Source organism: Pomacea canaliculata, linkage group LG8 (assembly GCF_003073045.1).
Source record: "Pomacea canaliculata isolate SZHN2017 linkage group LG8, ASM307304v1, whole genome shotgun sequence".
NCBI classification, from domain to species: domain Eukaryota; kingdom Metazoa; phylum Mollusca; class Gastropoda; order Architaenioglossa; family Ampullariidae; genus Pomacea; species Pomacea canaliculata.
This window is the reverse complement of record NC_037597.1, coordinates 20418732-20445887: the sequence shown is the minus strand read 5'-3', so window position 1 is coordinate 20445887 and position 27156 is coordinate 20418732. Positions and strand designations below refer to the sequence as shown.

Sequence of the window (27156 nt, the reverse complement as noted above, 5' to 3'; positions counted from 1 at the left end):
AACCCGTCAGCCGTATTTTCATCAGATCATACAGGAAGGGTTTGCTTACGAAATGAAAACATGGCTCCTAATCGTTCTCCGCTAGGGGCCTCAGCAGGATTGGCTATTTATTTACACCCACATCTTCCTCTAATGTGTTTGAGACACCGACTGCACGGTGGCGAAGAGTTAAGTGCAAAGAACCGTTGCTTAAATTCTCATGCATTGTCCACAGCAAGACCAAACAACGTCTCACCTAGCCCTCATTAATCATCTCAGTGTTTGAAATAACGTTTTTTTTAGGCGGATCATTTTAACTGTGATGTGAAATCTGAATACAAGATCAGCAAAAGTCTCAAGCCAGATGTGTCCTCACAAAGATTTATGTTCTAAAAAGGAATGCTTATACAAGAACAAACACTCCATCCAGAAAGGATTTCAAAGTTAAATATTACTCTGAAACATCAGACAAAAAAATCAGCTCTCAGGTCTATAGCAGTTTCACAAGAAAAAGAACTTGATCAAGTCATAAGTATTTTTACTTCTACTGTGTAACAGAAAACAGTACTCAGCATAAATAAGAAGATAAAATGCATAGCAAGTTATTACTATTGATACTTAAAGGCGATGTCAGAAAAATAACATTCATTTTCGGCCTTCAATAAATAAATATCTCTTAACTCTTTACTGCCTGTGTGTATACAAGATAATAAAATAATTTCGATAAATAATTAAAGCATTTTAACTTACACCTGCATTTTTTTTAATACTTTTTTTCTGTTTCGAGCAAACATTATGGAACCTTAATAAGTGAAACATCTGCTACAGCTTTTGTGCTTTCAAAACTCTTACAGCCTCATCTTCAAGTGACTAGACAAACGTCAGATGTTCCTTCCACCCAAATATTAAATGGAAGACAATAAAGAAGTCATGATAGGTATATGATTGTTTGGCGCTTGGCACATTCGTCTGTTAACCATGTTCCACGTCAAGATATCCAAAAAGAAGTTATTTTTCTACAAAGTCTAGAATTCTCTCTGCAGCTGTTTTAAAACTAAAGCCCACAAAATGTTGGAAATAAGGGGTGACCTCTTGCTTTCTCTGTTTTATGAAAAGAAATGGCAAGTGAAATAGCAAATTGGGCTTATACACTTTACGAGGGATGTGAAGGATGGGAACGGTAGCTTACTCTCTCAAAACAACTTGGTGCAGACCTACATGAAAAGTTTAGCTCTGTAATGGGTAAGTAAAGGCAGAGCTGAAATGAGATGACATACCTTAATGATCTGGTAGGCCACAAACAAAAAGAGGAGGTGGCTATATTATTGAACCCCGGTCATGACTCAACACTGCAGCTTTGCAGTAGAATGGATTGGAGTATCATTTGCTTGAGCTCATCCATTTTCCACCTGTCTCTTGTTATGTGTGTGGGGAGAAAGTTTCTTAAGCCCAGATCCACACCATTCAGCTACAAATAGCCACTCTCAAAATTAAAAAAAAATGTTTATAATGTCACTTAAGCCCAACAGCAGTGCACTTGCCTTTTCCTTCACAGCTGTGAATTTGGGTTAACACAAGCATTGTAATGCCCATTTCTGGAGAAGAACTTTAGTCTATGCAGCTAAACTTAAGTAAACATAAATTATAAGTATGGTAAAATGTCTCACTTTCATTCACTTTTCAGTTTCCTCATTTTCTCATATCTCATGACTGACACTGTAGAGTCTATTAAGACTACCAAAAACAATTCTCCTTCAGGCATTTGCTACAATGCTTATGTGCAAATGCCTACATATATTAGAACTAATAATTCTGCAGACAAATAAATACTCAATCCAGTAACACTCTAATTTGTTTTGTTCTTATCAGTTACATTTTTGTAATCTGATAATAAAAAACTGATCAAGACTCAAACAAAGTGATATCACAGATTTATCACAGGTATTCACTAGCATGGTCCCACAGTGAATGCTGGATTCATTTTCCCATACAAGCAAACCAGCTTTGTAATATCAGATGGGAAAATTGCACATTTCTGCCAAACTGCATATATATTACATAATTTACATTTATACATGTCCATGATAAAGTACAACTTGCAGCAACTGCCACAAATGTTGTTATAAAAATAAACACTAACGTGGCCAATACATTCTCAGTTAAGTAATTCAAGAAGACTTGATTTGTATTCCATCATACCATTAAACTGTTCTCTTCAAATGCTTCATAAGATGATAAATGGAAAATGGTTTTTCCCAACACATCATCTGATACATTAATCAAAATGTTACATGATTTTTTTTAAACCCTTAAGACAGAAAATAACATATCTTTCTGAGACATACCAATTGGTGCTACAAAAAGTATTTTCTGAAGACACCTTTGTTCAATGCTGTTTTGAAAAAGCATCAGAGACAAGATCTATCTCTTAACCAAAGCATCTTTACAAAAAATGGCTGAACTGAGAAGTACCAATCAATGTAGCTGCTAAGAAAATAGTTATACAGTGCCTTTGTTAATAGTTACATATAATATAAACAACAAAGTAATAACATGCAATCATTGCATGAGACGGGGTATAACAGTGAAAGGGACAATGGGACTGGTAGCTTCAAGTCCTGCAGCTGTTAAGAGGCAATCACTTGCTGCTTCATACCGACCTAAAGCTTGAAGAACTGTGCCAAGGGTGTACCTGCAAAATAATGCCATACAGTCAGCGTTTAAAAACATTTAAACATCAATGTTTTTGCAAATCAGAAAGGAAAAGAAGTTATGACAGTCAGTAGAACACCCGGCACTGTGGAAGCCAACATCAATAACACACCACTCAATTATCAGAGTTCAAGTATCTGGGTAGCAGTTTCACAGAGGATGGCAAGATTGACAAGGACAGACACAAAGTTCAAAAAACAATGTCGGCTACCATTTGGCCTTACTGATAATAGATATCTCACCATCCTCAATGGAGACTTAAGTCACAACTAATGAACACAGTATTCATACCCATCCTAATGTGTCTGTGCCAGACCATGGCACTGACCAAAGCTCAGGAGACGAATAACATGAAATGAGATGTCTAAGACAGGCAGCTAACTCAAAGAGACATAAAAAAATGAAGCAATCTGAGGGGTGGTGTGGGCCACACCAGTCCACTAGCACAGTCAGCAGCAGTAAGTGGTCTGACGACTTGATCAGGTTGCTAGTTCACCATTCAACACTTAAAGTCTACATCTGTAAATGCTCTGGCTCCCTAATGAAAGGATGACCATGCAGGTGCTGAATCAAGGATGTGGCAGAGGCCTTCTCCTTATATGGTCTTAATGTCACTGAGGTCTAACACCAAGTCATCAGCCGCCATCTCAGGCAAAGGCACCAGCAGAATGTCAAGAATCTTTTTGCTCCAAAATAATTCTTGGTAGTTAATGTTTAAAACTTCATGCAGGATATCCTTATCAACATACCAACCTCATAATTAAACCTATGCAATAGCCACAATATTTTTCAATAATTACATGTTTATTCTTTGCATATTTCAAACAGTAGCAACTTGATCAAATCCTACCTAAATCAATAACAGATTTTGATTTTGTTTTTTCATTTGTAGAATTTTGTATTGCTGCAATAATTGAAGCTGAGCCTAAACATTCTACAGTCATCTACCAGTTAATGCATGAATGACTCTCATTCAACAGCTGCTCTGATAATCCACTTGTACAAGTAGAGTGCCTATGGTCTGTCATGTCATAATTATTCTTTACTATCTGGTAGCTTTTGGTGGCAATATTCTGAGGAATAGCCGGTAAGATACTGCACAATTTATGAGGTGTGCTACAAACAAGATACTGACCCATATAACCTGGCAAGTCATTAGCCCAATGACCTATACTTTTCTATCAGCTTGCAAGATATCTTACTGTTGACAGCAAAGTAATATTATGCTTTCAATAGACTAAAATAAATATTTATGGATTTTATATTTATCTTCTGATAAAGTGATCCCTGATCATTCAGTGGATGAAACGTGTTGTGCTCTTACCAGGGTGCATGGGCAGTTGGATCCATGTTAATTGCATCACGTAAAATTTTCTCTGCAAGCTTATTGTCACCTAGCAAATGTAGAATATCTCCCTGGAACATTCAAACAAAACCTCAAAAGCCTGGGCTATGATGACTAATCAAATTAACTGAAATATTTTAAAAGACAACGATGTTTATAATCAAGATGTATGAAACAAAATAGTCAAGTAACTGCTATTGTATAGGAAGGTATTTTGTGTATCTTCATTCATATTTGGTACTTACAGAATAACTACTTTCCACGAAACTACTCGGGGACACATGCTCATGAGTAACTTGGCTCTGATTGGCAAGAAAAGTCTGTGCAGAGGATTTCCCTTTGTAATTCAGCTGATGAATCAACACTCTGGCCAGTAAAGAAGACCTGAGTGCCTTCCCAGTTTTGGTGTGGGAGCATTTTTCTTTTACAATATATATTCAACTACATTCCTTAGTAGATTTCAAAGAGATGTGGGGGAATTTTTTTGTGTAAAGGGGAAGTGACTCCACATAATGTAGTGGGGTCTCTGTGATGAGTTAATGTTCTTGTCCAGAGAGCACTGCTGGAGTTCATGCAATGTAAGTGTAGTTTTTTCTTTTACATGGAAAAGTAGATGCACCTAGTTCTGCCCATAAAGCTGGAGGCTGAAATCTACTTCATAGCAAAATATCTTGTTTGAAATTTTCAAACAGACATCTTTTTTAAAATCCTTGTTGGAATAAACATTTGTCTAAATGGTGGGTAGTTTTATGACTGAACACAGTGCGAAGCTTGGAGGACTCTTGTTGAAACCACTGCTTGGAGAAAGTGTTCCTCATGTACCAATTAAGTGTGGTGTGGAAAAGTATATGGTGTGTGGATAAGAAATAGTTTCAAAAGTTTAAAGAAGATTCCAAGCATGATGTGTTTTAAAGCCTGCCTCCATATGACATTCTTTTTTAAAAACCACAACAGAAAAATATTAATTTGTTTTTAGCATGAGCATAAAATATTGGGAGGCCCAAAGACAGATCTTTGTTTTATGTTGTTTGAATGGACATGTGGATACAGTGCATTCATCTGTGCTAGGTGTGCCCCTGATACTACCTACTCATTTTAAAAAAATAAAATCAATGAATAAGTGGCCTTAAATGCCAACTAAGTAGGTGAATTGAACTGCCCTATATCAGCTTTTACCAGATAGGGACAAACATATAGTTAAAGATCAAAGAAAAAATAAGACCTTTAAGGCAATAAAGAACAAAGTATTAAGAACAAGAAAAAGTCAAATGGAGATGAAAATTTTACCAGATGGTGAAGACTCTTTGTGTGTCCAGGATTGATAGCGATGGCATTTTCATAACAGACACGGGCTTCGTGAAACTGCTGCTTGTGTTCCAGAACTCGTCCACGCTTCATGGACAAGACAAGAAAGTAGTGCTAAGTGTCTCATTAGCTCTTCATCCAAAATACACATGTATACAACAATAAAAGCCAACAAAACATTTATCTAAAAGTAAGTAATTAAAGTGACACGATAAAACCCTGTGACTTACCATAAAATAAACCTGATGAGACAAAGGGAACATGGAGCTGGTCTCCACAACACAAGCTTCTGCCTCAGACACCTTGTTTAGTACCAAATAGAGTTCCGCTGTCACAATACAATTGTAATGTTAGTGATTTCAGTTCTATGCATTAAACTGCATAGTTAAGGCAAAAAAATATATATACATATATACAGAAATACCTTAGAATGATATTATTGTAATGCAGACTGGATACACTGAATATCACCTTTTTTCTGTAGTATACCTATATTTTGGTGTAGCTGTAAACTGTACATACTTTGCCTATTTATAATAACTGTTTACATCATTATAAAAGCATATAAATAAAAAATAAACAATCCAAGCTTACAAAACAAAAACATTGTAAGACACAAGAGATCATAATGTGAACAAATACAAAACGCGTACATTTCCTTGTAGAACACAAGGACAAAGAATGCATGCAGCCTTGTCAAGAGACTATGAATGACACTGACAGATACATAACATACCCAACTGCAGCCAAATCTGGGCCTGAAGCAGCCATGACTGCTGGGATCCTGGCCTCGGCATGAAGGAACTATTTAGAGATGATGCCACCTCAGACAGTGCTCGTTCCATTCTTGATGCAGCCATAGACTCCGCACGTACTGACCCTGTGGGTCCATCATATTAAAAGCTAATTTTTCTGCATTTCTAAGTTTTATACTTGTACTTGCTACTTCCATTTAACTCAACTGTGATTGGTCTGTGGAATGATTTTTTTACTACCTGACATTAAATAGGTATATTTTAAATTTACTTTCTATTGTATGTTAAAAATATACACCTATACCCTTTCTCCAATGTACACATCCATACGCATCCATTTCTACTTTCTAACTTCTATATGCACACTTAGTTCTTCAAACTTTATACACATGCAAAATAAATATAACATATGATCTCTTTCTCTCTTTCTTGCACAAAGTTTCTCAAGTCTTGTGAAGTTAATCATTAATCAAACCAACCTGAACCTCGCTCACTGAATTCATTCATTGTCAGCTGTGCCAAGCTGCGTTTGTCCCATGTGTTTCTGTCTGTGACTTTATGTGACGGTCCATCAGAACCCCTATAAGAAAAGCACATGAATGATAGAATAAGCAATCATATTTTTATTATTATTATAATGATTTTGTGCTGCTAGTTTACTTGAAGTGGGGAGAACAATAAATGGTTAAACATTTGAAAAACTTGTGAATGCTTCAGGAATTTTTTTTTTTTTTTAACATGTTTCTCAAAATTATAAAGCTCATCATCTAGCTTGAATGCAATTCTATCAACACAGCAAGGAGTACTTACTCTTCACTGTCAATCTCATGGATGTCTTTCCACAGTTTCATCATTTCACGGCAGCTTGCTAGTGCTTCCTCTGGTCCCAGCAACACTTCCTCTAGCTTGGATTTAGTCAGCAGCAAGCTTATTCATGGTACAGAACATATATATATAATCAACTTTTCCAGTTTTGAGTTCATAGTTTTTTTGGGGTTTTTAAATAGCAAGCTGCATAAAAATAAAAACTAGCTGCTTCTTTGTAACAACTTATTTCAACTTTTACAACTCTCAACTATGAATACATTGTCACTTGTCAATGTCTCCCTATAAACTCTACCTGTGAGTCTATAAAAACATGCACCATCAATAAATATCATGTCAGCATTACTATTACTCTGGTAAACACATAGCCATTCTCTACCTGAGATTTTCTGGATACTCCTCCAGTGCAGTCTGGATGAGCAGCATAGCCTCCTGGTTCTGTTTCTGGGCCGTCAGCAGTAAGACCAGTAAATGTAAGGAGTGTACATGGTCACTCCTGTAAGTTAATGCTAGCCGTACATATGTCAAAGCCTCCGGAATCTGCAACAAGGTGACACAAAACATGGCATTGTTTTGAAAAGAGTATTCTTAGAAAGGCTGGAACACTTTACATAAACTGATGCAACTTTAATGATAGCTACAACTTATTTTTGACAGTAATCCAGACAATTAACACTTTATTTATCCCAGAGGTCAATTCGGGGATGGCGTTATTTATTTTTAATGGTTACTATCCCACTTTATTTTGTTATTCTAACTGGCTAAAATAATTGCAAACTGCAGAAAATAGAACCACCAAGCGAAATAAAAAATGTCATGCTATACCTGCATCCTAAGACACCATGAGATTATTGAAGCATAGGAAGACTTTCACTTTGATCTGATGCATGGTGTAGGAGCATGCAAAACATCACATCTTGCTAAGCTGGACTAAAGTTTTCTTCTTAACAAAAGAAATATACCTGTCGAAGGACGGCATACTGAAGAGCAACATGGAAGGCAACTAAGTAATCCTGAGGGTCCTTTTCATGAGCCCTGAAATTTGCAAATACAAACCACATACTGGAATTGAACACTCCATTGTCTTTCAAGCGATATGTGCATTCAACCATTTGATCTACTTCCATAAATCTTCTCATATTTCACTCATTCACTCACTCTCTCACACACATCCATCCACCCCATACAAAGCAAAGAGATGACTGTTTCCAGCTTACACTTTGAACGACATCAGAGCCTGCTTGTACAGGGCCAACCTCTCAGCCTGTAGCCGAGCTTCTATGGCTTGCATGCTGTATCCTATACCAAGTGCCATGTGAGAACGAGCCATGAATGGATGATTATTTCCAATTTCAATTGCTTTTTTTGACCAGTTAACCCCTTCTTGATACTGCAAGAAAGAAATTAATTCACTACATCAGTTCAAACAAAACAGCCAAAGAATAAAAACAGTTTCTGCTAAACAAAGGCCACAATTTTACACAAACAATATGTTTTTTGGTAACAAATGAGGCCAGCAAACTAAAACTGTCTTAGCGACTAGCACCAACCTGGTGTAAATATTCATAGCACAGTTTTGCAGCTTGAAGAGGAACGACAGGGTTTCTTGGCTTGAGTCGATAGCATTCCTTCAGAACCAGCAGTGCTCTAGAATACTGAAAGGAATAAGATTAATGGAATAATGTTACAATGAACAATCTTTTTTAAATATTAAATGGTGAAGTAAAGCAATAATCTAGCTTGTTGTAACCAATGCTTGCTAGGTAACAGTAAGAGATTATTTCCAACAACAAAGAAACAACAAAAACATTGTAATACTGGTCTTGGATTTATTCATTTCTCATGATTATACCAATCAATCATCATCAATAACAACATTTTGAGTTACAGACAGCTGTAAATCATGAAAGAAGTTTTGCATCTGTCTCCAAACATGCTGTACGCATGCTTGCAACATAGATGTTGACAGTTATCTTCTGTCAGTCCATTTTATGTCATGTCATATACTTTATGTCAGCTTGTGTAATTTTTTCCCCTGTTTTATGTGCTCAATCAAAGCAACTAAAGCAATCTAAAAAAAAAAAACAAACAATTTTTTACACATATGCTTAAACAAGATTGTCTGAATTATATTTTGGTACCTTTCCAGCACAGATGAGTGAATTTGCAAACTGGTGCCAGATGTGAAACTCTTCAAACGAAAAGCGCAGTGCTCTTTCAAATGACTGAAATTTACAGAAATAAGCATTTTTACAAGATTATTCATGAAAGATTGCAGTAAGGTTTCAGATATTTCAGAAAACAGCAGTCAAATCATAACAAATTTTCATCCAGCTAAATCAACAGCCATTGGGCTCAAAAGTAACTTACAAACTGAAGGCATAACAGAAATGTCAAGTGTAAATCCACTAGCATAAGTATTCCGAAACATATAAGAGCTTTAAAACAAGTAGATCTACCTCAAACAGCAAATTAAACTGAGCCCTTCTGACTAGCACAATCGCAAGCAGGTCATAGACAGCGGATGTGTTAGCAAACGCATGTTCCCGTGCATCAGCTGCCTCTGCTGAACGATCAAGAACAGCCTCTCTAGTTGCCTGCAAATGGTTTGGTAATCAACCATAGATTTACTTGCAGCTGTGTGTGTTGTATTATAAAGTATACAAAACATGTATTGAAATTGTTTTCATCAAAAAATGCCTTGTATTACTACACTTGAAGTAAGTTACCAGTGAGAATGAATGTGATCCATATGGTTTTGAAACGAAAACAGTTCTTTTCAAGGAAACAGTTTTTTTAACTTATACTGCAATGTCTGCAGATGTCAGGCATAGAATGTTCAGTATTCTTTGCATTTTTAACAGCATATGCAGGAAGTAGTTTGATGTGCAATCAATAATGATGTAACTTCTGGCTAAATACATACAACATGAAATACTTAAAACAGCTAAATAAATACATGAAATACTTACAATAGCTTCAGAAATCAGTAAAAGTAGTAGAACCTCTTCATTGATGTCTTCTGGAACAAACCTTTAAAAACATTTCTTGTGAATAAAAATGCTTTTTCTGTCAGAACACATATACCAAAAATTCCAAAGAAATTTGAAACATCTGATGTTTGCACTTAATAAAATCTGAAAACTGCTAAACTTTGCATTTACACAGTACTGACTTCAGTTTTCCAAATTTTACAGTGCTAACCTGTCACCAGTGTAGACCCGAGGTTTAGGACCTTTAGCTTGTGAACTGCGAGCCATCAAGTCAATAGGTTTGTATGTTGTCTCACACATCCCTCGAATCAAAACTTCTGCCAGATTTTTGGCTAAAGACTGCCAGAGACAAAATATTCTCAAATGTAATACAATCCACTCACCAAGTATGTACTAGGATCATCAAACTGAAAATACTTGTAAAAGAAAATAAGTGCAGTTTTTAATCTCATTTTATTCACAAGTCTCCTACATAATTCATTAACAACATCTAATTCTATCATATTAGTTTTCCTCAGATTTATTCCCCATTATTCATGTTGCAATTATTGTAAATTAAGACTTTATGTTAAGTAAAGGAATCTGGAATCAGATTAACCTAAGCAGGTAGAGAAGCAACCATCAAAAACCCAGCAAGTCACAGGCACCCCAGAAACAGAGGTAACACTGTTGCCTTCCGGAAAGACCCATTAAGCCCAATAACTGGTTCATCATACATACAATAGCCACAGCTCAACCTTACCAATAGGTAGGGTCCCCAGGGAAAAAACTCTCTTCCTGTAGTAATTATAATAATAATGCAAAATTTGAAAAGCACATACTCACACTCCTAAGGAGCATGCTCTTAGCTCTTAAGAACAAGAACAAAACATGGACACCATACGAGGGACAGGAAAACAAACAAATATCATGAGCTATAAAAAAATAAACAACCATACTAAAACAAGAATAAAATCAAATACAGAAAACACAAAGAGGAACCAAATAACAAGAACAAGAGCTGAGAGTAACATAATATTGCAAAAGGAAGGATGTGAAAAAGGACTAGCATTATGGGAAAGGTTGTTGTTATTATTAATAATAATAAGTGGAAATTTATAAAGCGCAATATCTCAGCCAAAGGCGAACTTACTGCGCTGAACAAGATCATAAAATAGTAACGAAGATGTAGAACAAGTTAACAAAAAGTAACAAAGATGTAGAACAAAATCACAAAATAGTAACAAAGATGTAAAAGGAAGAACAATGCGAGTACTCCCTGCGATTCAACAGTTAAGGGGAATAACCGTAGATTTAACGGTAACGACTCCAGAGAATATGGTTAGTGACATCAGGAGAATACTGGAACGATATTGAGTAATCTTGAGAATATGAAGAAATGTTTTCACATGAAACTGTAAAAGGGTGATCATCACTTCAGTTTACTCAATGTGGCTAAAGGTCGCTGCCGAAGCAAGTGAAGCACGCAAAATGGAATCCAGCCAATAGATCCAAACAGTTCGCACTTCAAAATAGCATTATACACGTTATATACAGTCCTGCTGCACACCAGAAAAGGAAGAAAACACAGCAGAAGCACATGTAAACATAAAGGTCCAACACTTTTAACAAAATCAAGGCACGACAACAAAACATAAACAAAATCAAGGAGAGTCAATCCCCTTAGCCTGTTAGGCGCAGGGGCAGAACTCGCACTACTCACAGACAAGACACGGTCTATGAGCTAGACTATCAAAATAAATTATAATAAGATAAACTTTCTACCTGTCTGATGTTCTGGGTGTATCTACACTCTACAGGCTCTCAGCAGTTCTCGAAATCTGTTGACTCCTCTAAGTAGATCTCTGAAATAAGCAGGAAACAAATTATTTTGCAACCACTGCACGTATCCCCACTTTTCGTAAAATCAAACTTAAAATTGACAATAAAAAATAGAAAGCAAAATAACAAAGCATCAGGAAATTATGCTCAAATCCTCCTAATTATTCATTAATAATATTGTTTCTGGATACAGTCATGTGTGCTGAGAATTTACCCATTTTTGATGAGCATGATAGGAGACTGCTGAATTGCTCGGTCAAGTATTGGCCCAACACCAGTCTCCACAGCTGACAGGCTAGAAGATGAAGTAGAAGCAGGCATGTTTTTATCATGGTCTTGAAAATACAAGATAGCCAGGTCTCCAGCACTTTCATAGCATGAAATAATGTTCTCCTCTCGTTCTGCAGCCCTGTACTTGCTTGTGCTGGGTGGTGCAACTTTCTCAAGGCAAAAACCTGACAATGATAAGCACCAGGAATATTTTATATAAGCCTCTTCTGTCACTGCGATGTGGGCAGTGAAAGAGAAAAGCCTTCCTGTGGCTGCCCTTGGCTAGGTGGTTTTATACTTATCTGATAGTCACTTGGCTAGTTGGAATGAATATGATGCATTTTTTGACTAAATAAGGCAGTATTTTAGAAATTCCAGTTATTGACCTCTTGATTATTCTATGACTTCTGTATCGCAATTTTGACATTTTATTTAAATCTGCTGCAAACCATCCAGTTCATTAGACAATTAATATCACTGTCTCAGTTTGCATTCATTTTCAAGATAAGCTGAACCATTTTCACAAGGTCTATTTCAGGTTTGATGTGAAAAACATTCATAGTTTATGTTGTGTAGTTTATAAAAAGCAAAAGTAGTGCAATGTAATGATCGATTCCTTTAAAATTATTTTCGTTATGCCAATAACTCCTAATCTTGGGCAGTAAGACCTGACATTAGAAGTATGGTGTAAAATAATTTGTTGAAGACATTGCAATAGTTACCTTTAACAGCATAAGCTTCAGCTGCTATGAGGTACATACGAGAACTGGCAGAGTTGAGCACAACATTGTGCAGATCTACTTGGTCCAAAATGTCTAAGGCCTTCCTGTATTCTCCACAGCAGTACAAAAGCTTCCCTAGAAGCAACTGTGCTTGAATGCCAATCTGTGATTAACAAAAATAGCAAACTTGTTTACATACCATGTGTATTTTATTTAGTTATTTTAGTTGTGTGTAAACAAAAATTTGCCTAATTAAAAATCTCTCTCTCTCACACACACACATAGAGCAACTGATCATGTAAGAAATACCATCAAAACACATGCACATATTGTAAATGATGGTCTTGACAATGTAGGCATCAACCTTGATTGCTGTCTACAAAACTCTCAGGCATAAGCAATAATCAATAAATAAGATAATCCTATTAAACAACCAAGTTAGCAAAAATTGTTCAAATATGTTTAGAGATTTAATGTTATGATGCATCTGAATATGCATGTTATACAAATGAGTTACTCTTCCCTAATGACAGTTACCCATTCTCATTTGATATTTCTGATGAAATATGACATTATTATTATTATTATTATTTAATGTGATACCATCATATGTTTGTAATAATTTAATAACTCTATCACATAAATAAAACGATGTTTATATTTGGTGTTCTGATGTTTATTTTCTCAATTCTAAAATACATAAAATACTACACATTGTGATATACCTCTAATATGCAAAAAAGACTTGGACAATGTAATCTCAGATCATAGTGATAACAGACAGACAGAGAGAAAGGGAATAAGAGGGGAAAGGAGGAAGCAAAGGGGTAGTGAGTGAAAAAGTCATACAGTAGCCTCTCTTGAAATGTTGCCAGACATGAGCTAGTAACTTCTCTCATACTCATAAGGCACATCAAGAATACAATTTAAGTTTCCACTGTTTCATTCCATTGACACCCAGCATGAATAAGCTTGACTCCCACGAAGGACCAAAAGTTGACAATAAAATCACAGCTGGATAAGTCAGCATCAAAGATCAACATAGACGAAACTGTTTAGTCTGGCTAGTGCTTAATAAATGAGACCTTGTACCTTATCTCTTGACTGGCCTGCTCTGTGCAGTTGATCTTCAGCAGAGGCAAGTGCTGCCTTAGCTTTAGCATGATTCTTTTCAACTGGTTCATGCTCCAGCAAGAACTCCTCTAGCTGGCCTTCCCCATAGACCAACAACACCAAGGATGCTGCAAAGATGAATGATACTGTTATTTCACAAATGTTCAAAAAAGTCTGTTGTAAAAGGATTCCATTAAGGCACATATCTGTTTAAAATGTTACATTATTACTGAGGAAATAAATTCCCAAATCCATAATACTGCGATTAACAATATCTATTGCTCGAGGTTGGGTTTTTTTCTTTTTCTCTCTCTCTATTCTTCAACTCTGATCGAGTTTTCCATAAAATATAATGAATAACAGTTGTTATTTTCCTAACGTCAATCTCAGGAAAACGAAGGTGACATGGTGACAGTGTCTTCGAGAAGGGGGCATAGCAAAAGTAACAAAGTATGACAATCGTTTACAAACCTAAGTCCAAAGCTTTGTGTTCGACTGCTCGTGCTGTTTCTACTGCCTTTTTCCAATTAGATTCACTGCGGTATTTTTCAATTTCTGATTCGGTCCTTAAGTTTTTCGATTTTGAAGACATCTTGTTCGAAACCGGAAGCAGACGAACTTTTTAGCCTCAGTGAATATTTTACGAAGGTAAGATCAACTATCTGTGATTTTTAATCTATAAACACATATTTCTAAACATAAGTTTATATAAATTTATTATATCGAAGCTTAACAAATATTATATAATTTTTTGGAACCGGAACTGATGGTTGAGATTATGGTTTTAGGTCTGCACGCTCCTTTTAGTGGCAGCCATAGTGAGGAAGGTGAGAAAGAGTAGCTGGTAAATGAATTTCTCAATCTAAGCATTTATGTGTGTCGCTATTAAAGCATTGCCTTTGTGTTCATTTTAATTAATCTTTCTTTTTATAAATCTTCATTTTGATACTATAATCTGTTGCTTATTTAGTTGACATTAAGTAAAATCATGTGTCGGCGAAACACGTGTGTTAGCCGATGTGCATGTCGATTTATGAAACGTGATTCACCAGTTTTGGTTTTTTTAAGTTACACAGGCATCTTTCAAAACCCCGATAAGTTTTATCTTGAACAAGTGGGATTTTTTTATCTATTATGTGTTAATTTCTGTTATTTGTCATATTTTGCACACGAAGTGAGTGAAATAGCTTTGTCGATCGGTGCTGACATATTCATGTACAGTATAAACCATTTAATATTAGCCTGATTTACCCGTACAGTTTTTTTTATTGAGCAACTATAGAGCCTGTGGTTGCAATGATGACAAACTTAGGACACCTTACGATATATATTGATACAAACCAATGCGTTACCATAACTGAGCAGCCCAGGTGATCATGTTAATTTCTGTAAAATGAAAAGCAACTAAGAAGTTTTTTTTTAAGCAGTGGGAAGCAAATTCATGACACATAAGTGCTCTGATCAGAAGGGAGTTTAATAGGGTTAAATGAGTCTAAATTTTAACTAGTGACAAATCTATTCTAAAGGGCATAGGTTTTAGCTTGTACTATAAGCTAAGGTTGCTGTTTATTATTATATAAATTACTGGGTATAATAAGATGAAGCAGTGTCCTGTGTAACGGGATGAAACTTCCCAGCAGGACTAAATGTCTAGGTATAGTCTGCGCATGTTACTGATAGTGAATGAAATTGTAAAACGCATGTTGCTGCCTAATGATAATTCATGTTACATGCTAGAGCTGCTGGACAATGGGAAAGTAAACTAAGAATTTGGAATTCCATCTGAAATATGGCTTTATTGCTGAATCTGGGTAAATAAGGGCACCACATCAAATACTTTCCACTTGGCTCTTGCTAGAAATAAAATAACATTGTGAAAGCAAAATTATACAAGCATATTTTGAAAATATCAGCGTACTATTCGAAGGCACAGCAGCGAAACCAAACGTCTTGTCATGAAGCGAAGAAAAATAAAGCCTATCGGTCACGTGAATCTTCGATTGGCAGTTTACATGAAATAAAAGTAAAGGATGAAATATTACAGGACATATAAAATAACATTTCAAAAGCAAAATTATGCAACTCAATATGCTTTGAGCTGGTTTTGATAAATAAACCCAAGAAAATGTTGACTAATCCATCGGAAGTTTGAACCGAGACGTTAAGTACTGCTAGGAAGTTTCATCCTGTTACACCTGCACATTAATCATTCATGGTTGTGGAATTGCATTAACACTGAAGAATTTTTGCTGGTTGCAATGATGACAAACTTAGGACACCTTACGATAAATAATGATACAAACTAAGCGTTACCATGACTGAGCAGCCAGTAAAAAATATTTGTCATTGTGGTTAAAGACATTTACGTTTACCTAGAGGCCATGTAAAGTTAGTTGGCATGATGATTGAGCTAGTGGGGGTGTTTGCATTCCTTGGGAGTTTTCATAATCGTCTGCTTATTAGGTACAATGAGTTTCTTGTAGGGAGAAGTGATTTTTTTTTTTATTCTTTCTTCATATTTCAAATCTGGTCTTGTAATGCATGGCAGTGACATGTCTTTTTCACCCCTAGCCCTCCTAATGACTTTTCTTTTATAACTTTTTGAAAACAAATGATCCAAGTTGCAATTCGTGGTGACTGTGTTTTTGTCAATGGTTGCAATGATGAAAATCTTAGGACACCTTAAGATAAATAATGATACAAACTAAGCGTTACCATGACTGAGCAGCCCGAAAAAAGTATCATCTGTCATTGTGGTTAAAGACATTTACTTTTACCTAGAGGCCAGTTTAAAGTTAGCATGTTTTGTTTGGGTTGATGATGGAGCTTGTGTCATTTGCATTATTATCTGCTTATTAGGTATAATTATTTTCTTGTAGGAAGAAGTGTAATTTTTAACCTTTATACTTATTCGAAATCTGGTTTATTAATGCATGGATAGGACATGTCTTTTCTCCATACTTAGCCCTCCAAATTGCTTTTCGATGACAACTTTTTTTTTTAAAGTTGAATTTGTCGTGACTGTTTATGCCAGTGTAAAAGGTTGCTTTGATGGGAAGAAAGTGGTTGCAATGATGACACTCTTAGGACACCTTACGATAAATAATGATACAAACTAAGCGTTACCATGACTGAGCAGCCAAGAAGTGTTATCCATCAATAGTTAGAAGGCATTTACTTTTTGACTAAAGGAGAGTTTACAGTTGGCATGTTTTGTTTGGCTTGGCAATAAGCTGTTGATGTTTGCATTCCTGAGGAGTTGAGTAATCATCTGATTAGGTATAAGGATTTTTATTTTTAAGGGAGAAGTGGGTTTTTTTTTTTTGTATGCAGTCCGAGTCTGGTCCTGTAATGTATTGAGGTGGGGTCTGTTTTCTGTCTGCTTTTTGATTTTTTGTTTTTTTGAAAGGAATGATGTACAATACATTTGTGATTGTTTTTGCCAGTCTGTATGATGTTTTCAGTGTTGTCACTTGTGGTTAGTGTACTTAACTATATGGGAGTAAAGGATGGGGGGAAGCGAATAGTCAATGGTTGCAGTGATGACAAACTTAGGACACCTTACGATTTATAATGATACAAACTAAGCGTTACCATAACTGAGCAGCCAACAGGTATTTTGAAGAATTGCTTGCAATTTTATTGTGGCTTTTGTTGAAACTTGCTAGTAAAGCTCGCTTGTGTTTTCAGGTGGGAAGATGCAGATCTTCGTAAAGACCCTCACGGGCAAGACTATCACTCTTGAAGTAAGTCTGCATTCTTTAGTCATTTATAGTAAATTTATCTATCGGTTGTGTGAATTTCGTAATTATGTTTTACTTTTGATGCTTTGTGCCTTCTTATTTTATACAACTTGTAGTGGTATGCTTGAGTTTCTTTGCACATCTGCAGAGTACATCGATTTAATGAGCCATTGTTTTGAAATATTTTACTTCACTTTTTAGGTCGAGCCCAGTGATACGATCGAAAATGTAAAAGCCAAAATCCAAGATAAAGAAGGTATCCCCCCTGATCAGCAGCGTCTGATCTTTGCCGGTAAGCAGCTGGAAGATGGACGTACCTTATCTGACTACAACATCCAGAAGGAGTCTACTCTTCATTTAGTCCTCCGTCTTCGTGGTGGTGCTAAGAAGCGCAAGAAGAAGAACTACACCACCCCTAAAAAGAATAAGCATAAGAAGAAGAAGGTTAAGCTTGCAATTCTGAAGTACTACAAGGTATGTTGGCAAAAAATTTTAAAAAAGTTGCATTTCCAATATTCTTTCATAGGATCTTGCTGTTGAGTGTGACAGCTCTTATTTGACAATCCAGTTGTGGCTTGAATTTATGATATGAAATCCTTACAGGTCACAACACCAGTATGCATGCCTATGTAATGATCCTGTCATCAGCTTGTGAATTATCCTTATTGAAGTTAACAGTGAATGTAGTTTATTATCCCTTATTAGATGTTTGTCTTCACTGAAAGATAGCACAGTATAACCATTCGTGTGTGTGTATCGTGCAGGTGGATGAGAATGGCAAGATCACAAGATTGCGCCGAGAGTGTCCTAACGAGGAATGTGGGGCAGGCGTCTTCATGGCCTCGCACTTTGACCGTCACTACTGCGGCAAATGTTGCTTGACATACGTTTTTAACAAGCCAGAAGAAAAAGCCTAAATTGTTAGAAAAATAAACCTGCTGTGAAAAAACACTGTATTTATTCTTATATGTAGCTGCGAAATTGAGCAAATTGTCACAATACATGTTCATATTCACTGCAGCAATCATGGCGTAGGCTTCCATGTGAACTATTATTCACACTAGTGTTTTACTGTTGTTTGGCTGAAATAACAAAGGATGACCTTGATCTGTTGGTCTTGTGTGTAGGTGAAAGAAATTGGTAGCTAGAAGCTTTCTCTTGACTTGGCTGTCATTGTGAAGAATTGCAGACACTTTCAGAAGTGTCTGCCTGTTATACAGTGTCTGAAGATTAAACTGGGCTGTCCCAATTTGGAGCAAATATATACAACACAATCCAAGCTGCTCTTGACCTTCCCTGATAAACTTATAACAATGAAACAAGGCCAGCGCTCTTATAAGGGAGATTGATGGAAAAATAAATGCATAATTTTAGACTAGTTAATAGTTCTAGTTTTAAATAAAAAGTAAATTACACATTTTAGTTGCTTACAGTGTTAAACTAACTCAACTGCATGAAAATATAGTTGATTAATGGTACAGTAATTGGACTTAAAAAAGTGGCGATTTCATGTTTGCTGAGAATCCAGTTATGAATAACTTTCACAAGAGTGCAGATGTAGCAATATGAATCGTTGAAGCGAGGCATTCGAAGAGAATGTACTGAACCTAACAAGAAATAAAATACTAAAAAGTTAAATTTAACAGTTGATAAACAAATGAAACTTTTAGGTTCAAATTATTATAGCTTGCAAGTGATGTGGATAGTGGACTATTTTTGTTTGATATCCCTGCGCGAGTGGGTGTTTGATCGTCTGCTAAAGAGTAAATACAGGTCAAATTTAAATAAAAACAACATGAAAAAGCTAAACACATACAACTCACGCTTTATTATTGGTTTTGATTTAGTAAAATACCACGAAAATGTCTGCTAATTCATTCAACAACCCTAGAAGATCCATAGTTTCTACGCATGAGCATGCCTCGCTTCAACGATTCATATTGCTCAACGATTCATCCCGCTACACAGACACCTCGTTCTTAGTTTGACTAGAGTATATGCCATCATATACAAAATAAGAGTGGGACCCGCGACCTCGTTCCAAATTCAACCAGCATGACTCCTACAAAATTTCCCATTGCAAAAACCAATATGTAGTTATCTCGTATTTTACACGCATAGATAAGAGGCTTTTGTTTAGTAATGTCCGGTGGAGTCGTTGCAGAACACGACAGTGTATAGCAAGTAAAATAAAATGCGAAACTGCTTTTCCTCTTTGTACGTAAATTTAAACTTATATTTCATGTAACATTTTAAAATATTCACATACAATCGCCTAAGTTCATCAGATAAGTAGGATTGCTTCTGGTTAAATCTTTTTGTCTTTCTTCGTAGCCCTAGCATATGCTCTTCCTTATCTATATTTATATGTGGACAAATTGCCGTAAGGTGGTTTCCTCCACCATGTGCGGTGTATATTCGTTAGTGCTGAGCTGGATAGGATTGCATAAAGTGTCTTCAGCGGTAGGAAAAGGTGATGTTTAAATTATCACATTATCTGCAATTTAAAAGCCTATAACTGATTTACGGAGCAGACAGCAGTCATGAAAGATATGATTCGTTAGCCAGTTGCAAGTACTGCAAAATTAATTAAATCTGAAAAAGAAAAGAAGGGAAGTAAGTTCTTACTCTACAAGTCATTAGTTCTCGGCCTTGGGCCCGAAATGGCGCATACCGTTGGCATGGTATTTAGGAAGCACTATGCGAGTTACTGCTGATGTGCTAGAATGCAAACGTCAGTTTATGGTTATGTAGATGTCGTGATTCTAACTGAAAACAACTTAAATATAAAAATGTTTGGAATTCGGACAAGATATTATCTATTATCAATTTGCAGTGTAATTTGCCCTTTTTTCTCACGTTTAGGCATTTCAAGCAATATTTATTTACGATTTCTTTAATAAAAAATCTTTCTTATAATACAGTGCATGGTCGCATAATTTAGCTATGACAACAAGCATGTTGATTACGGAAAACATTAATACTGTATGTAAATCGCCTAGGATTGTTCGTGAAAAGTTCAAAAGTTTGGGCCAATCCAACTTTTTCTAATTGACAGCACTAACTAAGCTGACATTTCATTGGTGGATTGACAAGCGCGGCTGGTGACGTCACTTGCGGCTGCACGCCTTGCTTAGAAGCACGAGTCGCGTGCTAGCGTTGTTGTGATCGGCGGAGGGGTGAAGTTTGTACGCCCCGTGTGTCACCCAGACTGTCAACTTGCGAACAGTCAATGACGAGAAAAGAACAGTTTTCATTGCTTTGTACGACACATACACGATCACAGAAGGATTTGCTGTACAGCGTTCACGATTCTCCAACTTCAAATAGATATGAGAGATTGTGTCGCATGTTCACCGTGACCCACAGCGCACACAAAAAAAGGGCGAGCGTAGAGTTTACTGAGTGTAATCTCCTAAGTGCATGATCGTACCTGTTCCTCTAGGGTGCAGGTATGATAAACAAGGATCGACACGCGAGTGAAAGTAAAGTTCAGTTTGATTAGCCCCCTCTCCCCTTCTTTAGTAAGCAGGCGAAGAAGAAGATGTAGTCCGTCTCAGTTACGATGGAGTTGTTACTACCACTCGACAAGACACACGAGTGTTATTCAAAAGAAAGTAGACTGGCAGCGAAAACGAAGATTGCACCGCCAGTGGTGAACGAACACTGTACACCTGCATAGCTCAGACGGCGGCAGCGTTGACTAGAGGAAAACAATGTGGCACTGAGCAAATGTGGTACCATGGAATATTTTGTAGGATTGTTCACTAGCGTGTAGTGTGGCCTAGCAGCAGACTTCTGGCTACATCTATAGCCCCCTTCATCAGACCAAAGAGCCGCCTTGGATACTCTGGATGAATCATGGCCGAAAACGACTACATGTCTAACCCGTTGGTGCTCTGGGTAAGTGTCTTATCAGTTTTGGATTGATACCAGCTAGAGTTGGAGGGTCTTGCACGGGAAAAAGGGCTCAGTATTTGCACGCTGAGTTATATATTACAACAGAGCAGGAGGAACAAATTGTATTTCCTCTCTCTCACACTCACATCTATTTCTAAGTGTTGTTGTCATAAGAAACCTGTTTTTTTATTCATCAGAATTCTCAGTAAAAATAAGAGCCAGGTTTCTGTGGCAACTATATTATTTAATCTTTTCATAGAGCATCAAAATTAAAAACGTAGTAGGTAAATTGATAGCTAATCAGTTTTTTCCTAGCACATCAAAATAATCAATGGAAATATTTAGTTTAGTTTTAGTTTATTTCTTGTTACTCCACGATGAGTCCAAAAGGTTTCCCGCATTTTAATTTTAGGTGCCAGTAGTAGTGTTATAATAGGTTTAACAAATGTTGCAAATGATTTTTTTGGCGTAACAGATTGACACCTTCCGGCCACCAGATTCCAGACCATTGGAGTATAAAGATTTATATGATGGAGTATTCTTAAATGACATCATGCAGCAGATGTGAGTAATAGAAATTTATATGATCATGGATACTAGTACAGTATTGTTTCATTCCATACTAAGTAAAGATGTTAATGAGTTATTCAAATGATAATGCTTTTGGCTGAATCTTTTAAGCACAATCGTACTAACTTAGTTTGAAGGACAATATCACTTTATTTTTATTTTTTAGTCTCAATTTTTCTTAATTTTGTTTTACATGGAAGTGATTTTAATGGAATTTACTTTAGTGTATGTCGATCAAAATACACAGTGTGACATGATCTAGCTGGTAGTATTGGTAGTATTAAGGTCGTCCCATAACCTTTAAAGGTCGTTTGGGGAGTGAGGTGTTAGAGATCCCACTTTTCTCGGGGCCAGCTTTTCACATGAGGGTGGTGCCCATCTCCTCTCCCTCGCTGCCTTACCTTCCCCGACCCTCTATGGAGTCAGGTACCCATTCCCTTCAGCTGGGTCGACTGGGGGAAGTTTGCTGCGCTTATCGGGAATTGAACCAGCGCGCTCTCGGTTCGGACGCCAGCGCTCTAACCACTCGGCCGTCCGCTTCCCCATTGGTAGTATTAGCCATTCCAAAATCTTTGCTCAGTGGAATAATATCTGGTTTTTGTAAACTTATACGTAATTTATTCTGGCTGCCTATAAAGCAGGTAAGGTGATTAAACTGTCCAGCAATATTTGAAGACATAGCCAGTTCAAGATCAGATGTCCAGCTCTTAATGCAACTATTTTATTAATACCATTGTTCACAATATGACAAGAAAATCCTCTTCTTCTCTCCCTTTCCCTTTTTTTTTTCTTGCAATAAGCCACCCTATTGACATCCCATATTTTATCTTGATATTAAGAGTTTATTCCTAAGAAGCTCGCACTCATAACATTTGACCCCAGCTAAAGCAATGGGAAGGGGTATCTGCATTTCACAAGACATGTTCTGCATCATGATGCGTAATTTATCACAGCTTTTCTAGATCAGTCACAGCTTGGAGATTCTGCTATCATGAATATTAACAGACATTTTGTATCCACTTGTACCCAATTAGCTTTTGTTAGTGTTGGAAGTATTGCCTTGATTCCGGAGCCATTTAAGCATTCATTCATTTATTTGTGCCCCATGGCTTCCAAGCTGACAGACAATTTGCAATTAAATTTCTCAAGAGATTAGCACAGAGGCTCTCACATGCTGTTTGTTGTAATTTTTTGTTGTTTCAATCCATTTGGTTTTTTTTCCTTTAACTCTGGATGTACATTAACATGACAGCACAGGAAGCAGTTGCATATTTTAAGTAAATTTCTAGAAAGTACTTTTGTGCACCTTTAAGTCATCCGTCCATTTGCTCTCATCCTGCGAACATCCGCCTTCTGATTTAGTTACAACTTTTTCCACAGTTGACAACATTTTTGTTGGGAACGTAATAAGCTAATCCTTTTGGCATTAATAGCTGATGCTTCTTATTCTTGTTGGTTTTGAATATTGACCAGAGAATTTTGGTATCTTCTAATGACAGTTAAAAAGGTAATACTAATACTTTTATTAATATCTGTCACATTGTTAGTGCACCAAAACACATTTGCAAGGGGATTATACATTCTGCTTTGGGGAGAGAAAAAAAAAGAGAAAACCGCAACTATAGGGATATTATAGAGAGAGTGTCTGTGTTCTCGTCTCAAGAGCTGGACAGAGAAAGATACTTAACAAGTCTAGCAACCAATTTATTGAGGCAAAATTTAAAGACTTATTTTTCCTTTTGCTTTTTTTATGTTTATGAAGATTAACTATTTCTTTGGAAAAACCATGACTTGTATATAGAAATTTTTTAAATGCTTATCAAAGATTATGTAACTTGCAAAATGTTTATGTCTTTTGTGGCAAAATATCCCGAGAAGAGAGGATTGAGTAGAGAGGTCTTATGACTGGTCTGTATGGCTTCCATTTTTTTCTGCAAATAATCATCCATGGAAATTGTTAAAGAACTTTCCTGTATTTTATGGAAATTGTTAAAGAACTTTCCATGGAAAGTCTCTTAACTCGGTGTCCAAGCAATTGTGCACACAACTCTCTTTCAAAAGCAAGAGTCATTGTTTGAACATATCATGAATCCTGCATATTGTTTGGAATTCTCATTTAATCCTCGATAGGGAACTAAAACCCCCATTGAGATGTTGCTAGCTGTTGCCATTGAGAACATAGCTCTGCTGATGGAATATTATTAAAGATTCATGAGTTCTATATGCTTGAAATATGGCTTGAGTTTGAACATACATCAGAATGTAGATTTTCCTCTGAATATTTCAGAAAAGCAAATTCACATGCAGTGAAATGAAACGAAGTAAAGTGATTGAGTGGGCAGCATTTTCCATTCTACAGCTTATGTTGGAAGGACATAGAGCTATTGGTTGATTTTATATTTATAACATCAGCAGTTTGGTGGAAGAAAAAAAACACCAGCAGGTCATTGACTAGATGTATCACAGACTCTTCATGCTCTTCCCTCCCTCCATCTCTCTCTGAGACATTCTCTTTCTCTCTGATATGTATGCTCTTTTTCTCTTGCATACACTTTTTTTCTTTTCTCTCTGTCTCTCTTTCAGTCTGACACATGCTCTTTCTCTCTCTCTCGCTCACAGTCTCTCTTTCTCTACCATGCTTATTCCCATACACTGGGATGGATGGGGGAGGAGGGAAAAGGACGTCAGGCCATCCTAACCTTGAAGATAGTTTACGTAAGAGTGCAGAAGAGGTAAGACCACAGTGTTAGGAACCAAATCCTCTTAGGTATTGAAAATTCTTTCCACGTTCCTCCTAGATTTATCCAGTCTAGAAGCTTTGCTTTAGTTCTGTCAGCATGGTTAAGGTGACATAAAGCCGGCAAGGTCTACTTGAGAGACTGAGCCATGCCAAGTTGGTTTTTAGCACTTCATTTGCATGCATCCTTCTTTCAGCTCGTCTTAGTCGACCACCCACCCACCAACCCCTGCTCTCCCTCGTGTCCATTCTGTCACTTCTGTCTGTATTATTAGTTTCCCGTGCTTCTTAGAAATACACATCATTCAAATTCTACTTGTCTTTACAGAAATAATCCCATGTGCTTTGTAACGTTCGTTGTCAAAAAGGAAAACCTACCCACTCATTCTGTAAAGAACGGGGTGTTAAAGCTGCTTAGCTCGTCATGTCATAGCAATACTCACCCTTGGTTTGACCTGCCCTGCAAGTGAGGAGGGTGGGCCGGGGCGCATTTCTTGTAATTATCCAGTTGCGTCAATACCAACGTTTTGTATATATTATCAGTGCTGCTGGATACTAATACCGTTAACTTAATGCATGCAGTTGAGCTTTGAGATCATAAGTGTGACCATGTTGTCTTCAGCGGGAATCATAGGCACTCATCATTCTTGCTGCATTTCTGCATTTCTTCCAGTCTTTCATGGCCTTTGGGAGAAGTTCCTGTTTCACAGGATGTTCTACGTATACAAATAAAGAGAGAAGAAGTAAGCGGATTAGAATAAATATAAATTGTTTCTTCACCGCTCATCTGGTCCCAAGAACATGGGGCATACACCCGACATCCAAGTATGTACATCTATCGTCTGAATAACTTGGGCCACGTGCGACGTGAAGCAGATTCGTTCGACCTGTCATTCAGACAGACATCTGCTCAGGCCCGTGTCGCCATTCACTCCCATCGATGCTGGGGCAAGAAAGTTTCGCACCAGTGAATACCTAAGGACGCCTCTGTATTCGCGTGGCTGTCCTAAAAGGCAAGCTGGCAAAGACAGGGTAGAGGGAGACACGTGTGTGCAAAGGATTTGTGGATTGTAGACCATGAAGAAAGTGTGGTCAGAATTCAGGAATGTGTCTCAATACATTAAGGCCTCCGAAGTGCTCGATTCTCATGCATGTATGGGTACCGTTCTTTTTCTTCTTGACAGCTGGTTGAAATGGGATGTAAGCACAGACATAACCATCGCCGCTGTGTGTGTGTTTTCTCCACGAAACGCAAATCTTTCTGGACGGAAACTTATTTGCGACCAAGTCCGTCCCTGATTGAAGGCCATTTAATCTTTTCCTTTCTCGATTCTAAAGCTTGCCGCGACTGAATAGTCGGGTGGAGTTGGAGGTAGGGGACAGCAAGGATAGTCCGAACAACACCGCTGACATCAACTTGGAGATGGTAGACATGAAGCAGAGACCGTCCAGCTGTCCGACTTGGGGTCACCTTTCTATTGGGCGTGAACTCATTGTCGCCGTGGGTGACCCGTTGTTTGCTGCCTACCTGTCGGCACGCCAGACTTGTAAACTCTCTCATCTCCACTGCTGTAGTTTTACTGAGTGCTGATTCTCCCCACTCCCTCTTCTCACATATCTTAAAAAAAAAAAGAGTCAGATAAGTAGAAAGAAGCGCTAGACCGTGACCACCGTTGGCCACAACATCAGCAGACCATGAAAAGCAAATCGTATCACCGGGCCTCAGCTGATAACCGTCTTAATTAAACCAAATTTTTTCGTATTTGGCTGTGCAGTCTCCCACACACACCACGTGTGGATACTTTCAAGATCCACGCCAGCATTTATCCTTGTCTTGCGTGACAACCTTGTGAAACTCTTTGAGTCGTTCATGGTGGCAGGATTTTGAAATCAGCCGTTTCAGTCACATGGTGTTAGTGCAGTTTGGGAGGGGGAGGGTGTTCGAGGAAGCCTGGGAGGGGACAGAGAGAGTCCAAGAGGCTGTCACGGTCTACCGCACGTCACAGGTGAGTCTTATAACCTGCATGCCGACAGTCTAAGGCAGGTTTTATCATCAATTTCTTGTGGAAAGCATCAGTTTATCGGGGAGGCATGGCAGTCGTGAGCTGCATACAGCTGCAGTTATTGTTGCCCAGTCTCAGTCACCTGAAAGAGACTGCGTAGAGAGTTGTCCTTAACGAAACATCGGATCGACAGCCCATTCCACTCACTCCCAACCCCACCCGTTTGGTCAGCTGTTTGCATAAACATTTCTTGGCTTTGTCAGCAAGTCCTTACCGTCCATTAGAATTATTTTTTTTATTTGAGAGTAGAGGGTGGGGACATCGCCTGGTAACGGTCAAGGAAAGGTCAAAGAACGAACTGCA

The 27156-nt window shown here is 37.4% G+C and overlaps 3 protein-coding genes, 1 long non-coding RNA gene and 5 other non-coding genes across 10 annotated transcripts in view; 7 read left to right on the top strand and 2 right to left on the bottom strand.

The window, feature by feature from the left end:
- Nucleotides 1-500: 500 nt before the first annotated feature.
- On the bottom strand, nt 501-14462 carry LOC112570794 (tetratricopeptide repeat protein 7B-like). The gene is given in 21 exon segments (XM_025249416.1): nt 501-2671; nt 4016-4107; nt 5324-5428; nt 5572-5669; nt 6078-6221; nt 6576-6676; nt 6907-7023; nt 7301-7461; nt 7884-7956; nt 8139-8311; nt 8472-8576; nt 9063-9146; nt 9381-9518; nt 9894-9954; nt 10126-10253; nt 11679-11711; nt 11713-11758; nt 11950-12190; nt 12728-12890; nt 13820-13968; nt 14312-14462. Coding segments are annotated over 21 exon segments (2466 nt in total). The 5' UTR covers nt 14433-14462; the 3' UTR covers nt 501-2538.
- Nucleotides 14463-14606: 144 nt separating this feature from the next.
- LOC112570862 (ubiquitin-40S ribosomal protein S27a) lies at nt 14607-18534 on the top strand. 2 transcript variants are annotated; one of them, XM_025249535.1, is made up of 4 exons: nt 14607-14667; nt 17531-17586; nt 17785-18057; nt 18348-18534. In XM_025249535.1, exons 1-4 carry the CDS (start codon nt 14607-14609, stop codon nt 18498-18500), a joined length of 543 nt encoding a protein of 180 aa, XP_025105320.1. In that variant the 3' UTR covers nt 18501-18534. The 2 variants fall into 2 exon arrangements, with proteins under 2 accessions (XP_025105320.1, XP_025105321.1); XM_025249536.1 differs by having other exon boundaries at nt 14617-14684.
- On the top strand, nt 15132-15206 carry LOC112571378. The gene has a single exon (XR_003100807.1). It is a non-coding gene; the product is annotated as a small nucleolar RNA SNORD58 (small nucleolar RNA).
- Nucleotides 15224-17524, bottom strand: LOC112570863. Its single transcript, XR_003100712.1, has 2 exons — nt 16036-17524; nt 15224-15451 (listed from the first exon to the last, which is right to left on the bottom strand). It is a non-coding gene; the product is annotated as an uncharacterized LOC112570863 (long non-coding RNA).
- On the top strand, nt 16094-16167 carry LOC112571376. Its single transcript, XR_003100805.1, has one exon. It is a non-coding gene; the product is annotated as a small nucleolar RNA SNORD58 (small nucleolar RNA).
- Nucleotides 16496-16569, top strand: LOC112571377. Its single transcript, XR_003100806.1, has one exon. It is a non-coding gene; the product is annotated as a small nucleolar RNA SNORD58 (small nucleolar RNA).
- LOC112571375 lies at nt 16907-16980 on the top strand. The gene has a single exon (XR_003100804.1). It is a non-coding gene; the product is annotated as a small nucleolar RNA SNORD58 (small nucleolar RNA).
- On the top strand, nt 17375-17448 carry LOC112571374. The gene has a single exon (XR_003100803.1). It is a non-coding gene; the product is annotated as a small nucleolar RNA SNORD58 (small nucleolar RNA).
- A 2153-nt stretch (nt 18535-20687) lies between the features above and the next one.
- The window catches only part of LOC112570084 (girdin-like), a 40469-nt gene continuing 34000 nt past the window's right edge, over nt 20688-27156 (top strand). Inside the window, 2 exon segments of the mRNA XM_025248303.1 lie at nt 20688-21486; nt 21959-22047. Of these exon segments, the coding sequence (XP_025104088.1) occupies nt 21445-21486; nt 21959-22047 (131 nt within the window). The 5' untranslated portion in view covers nt 20688-21444.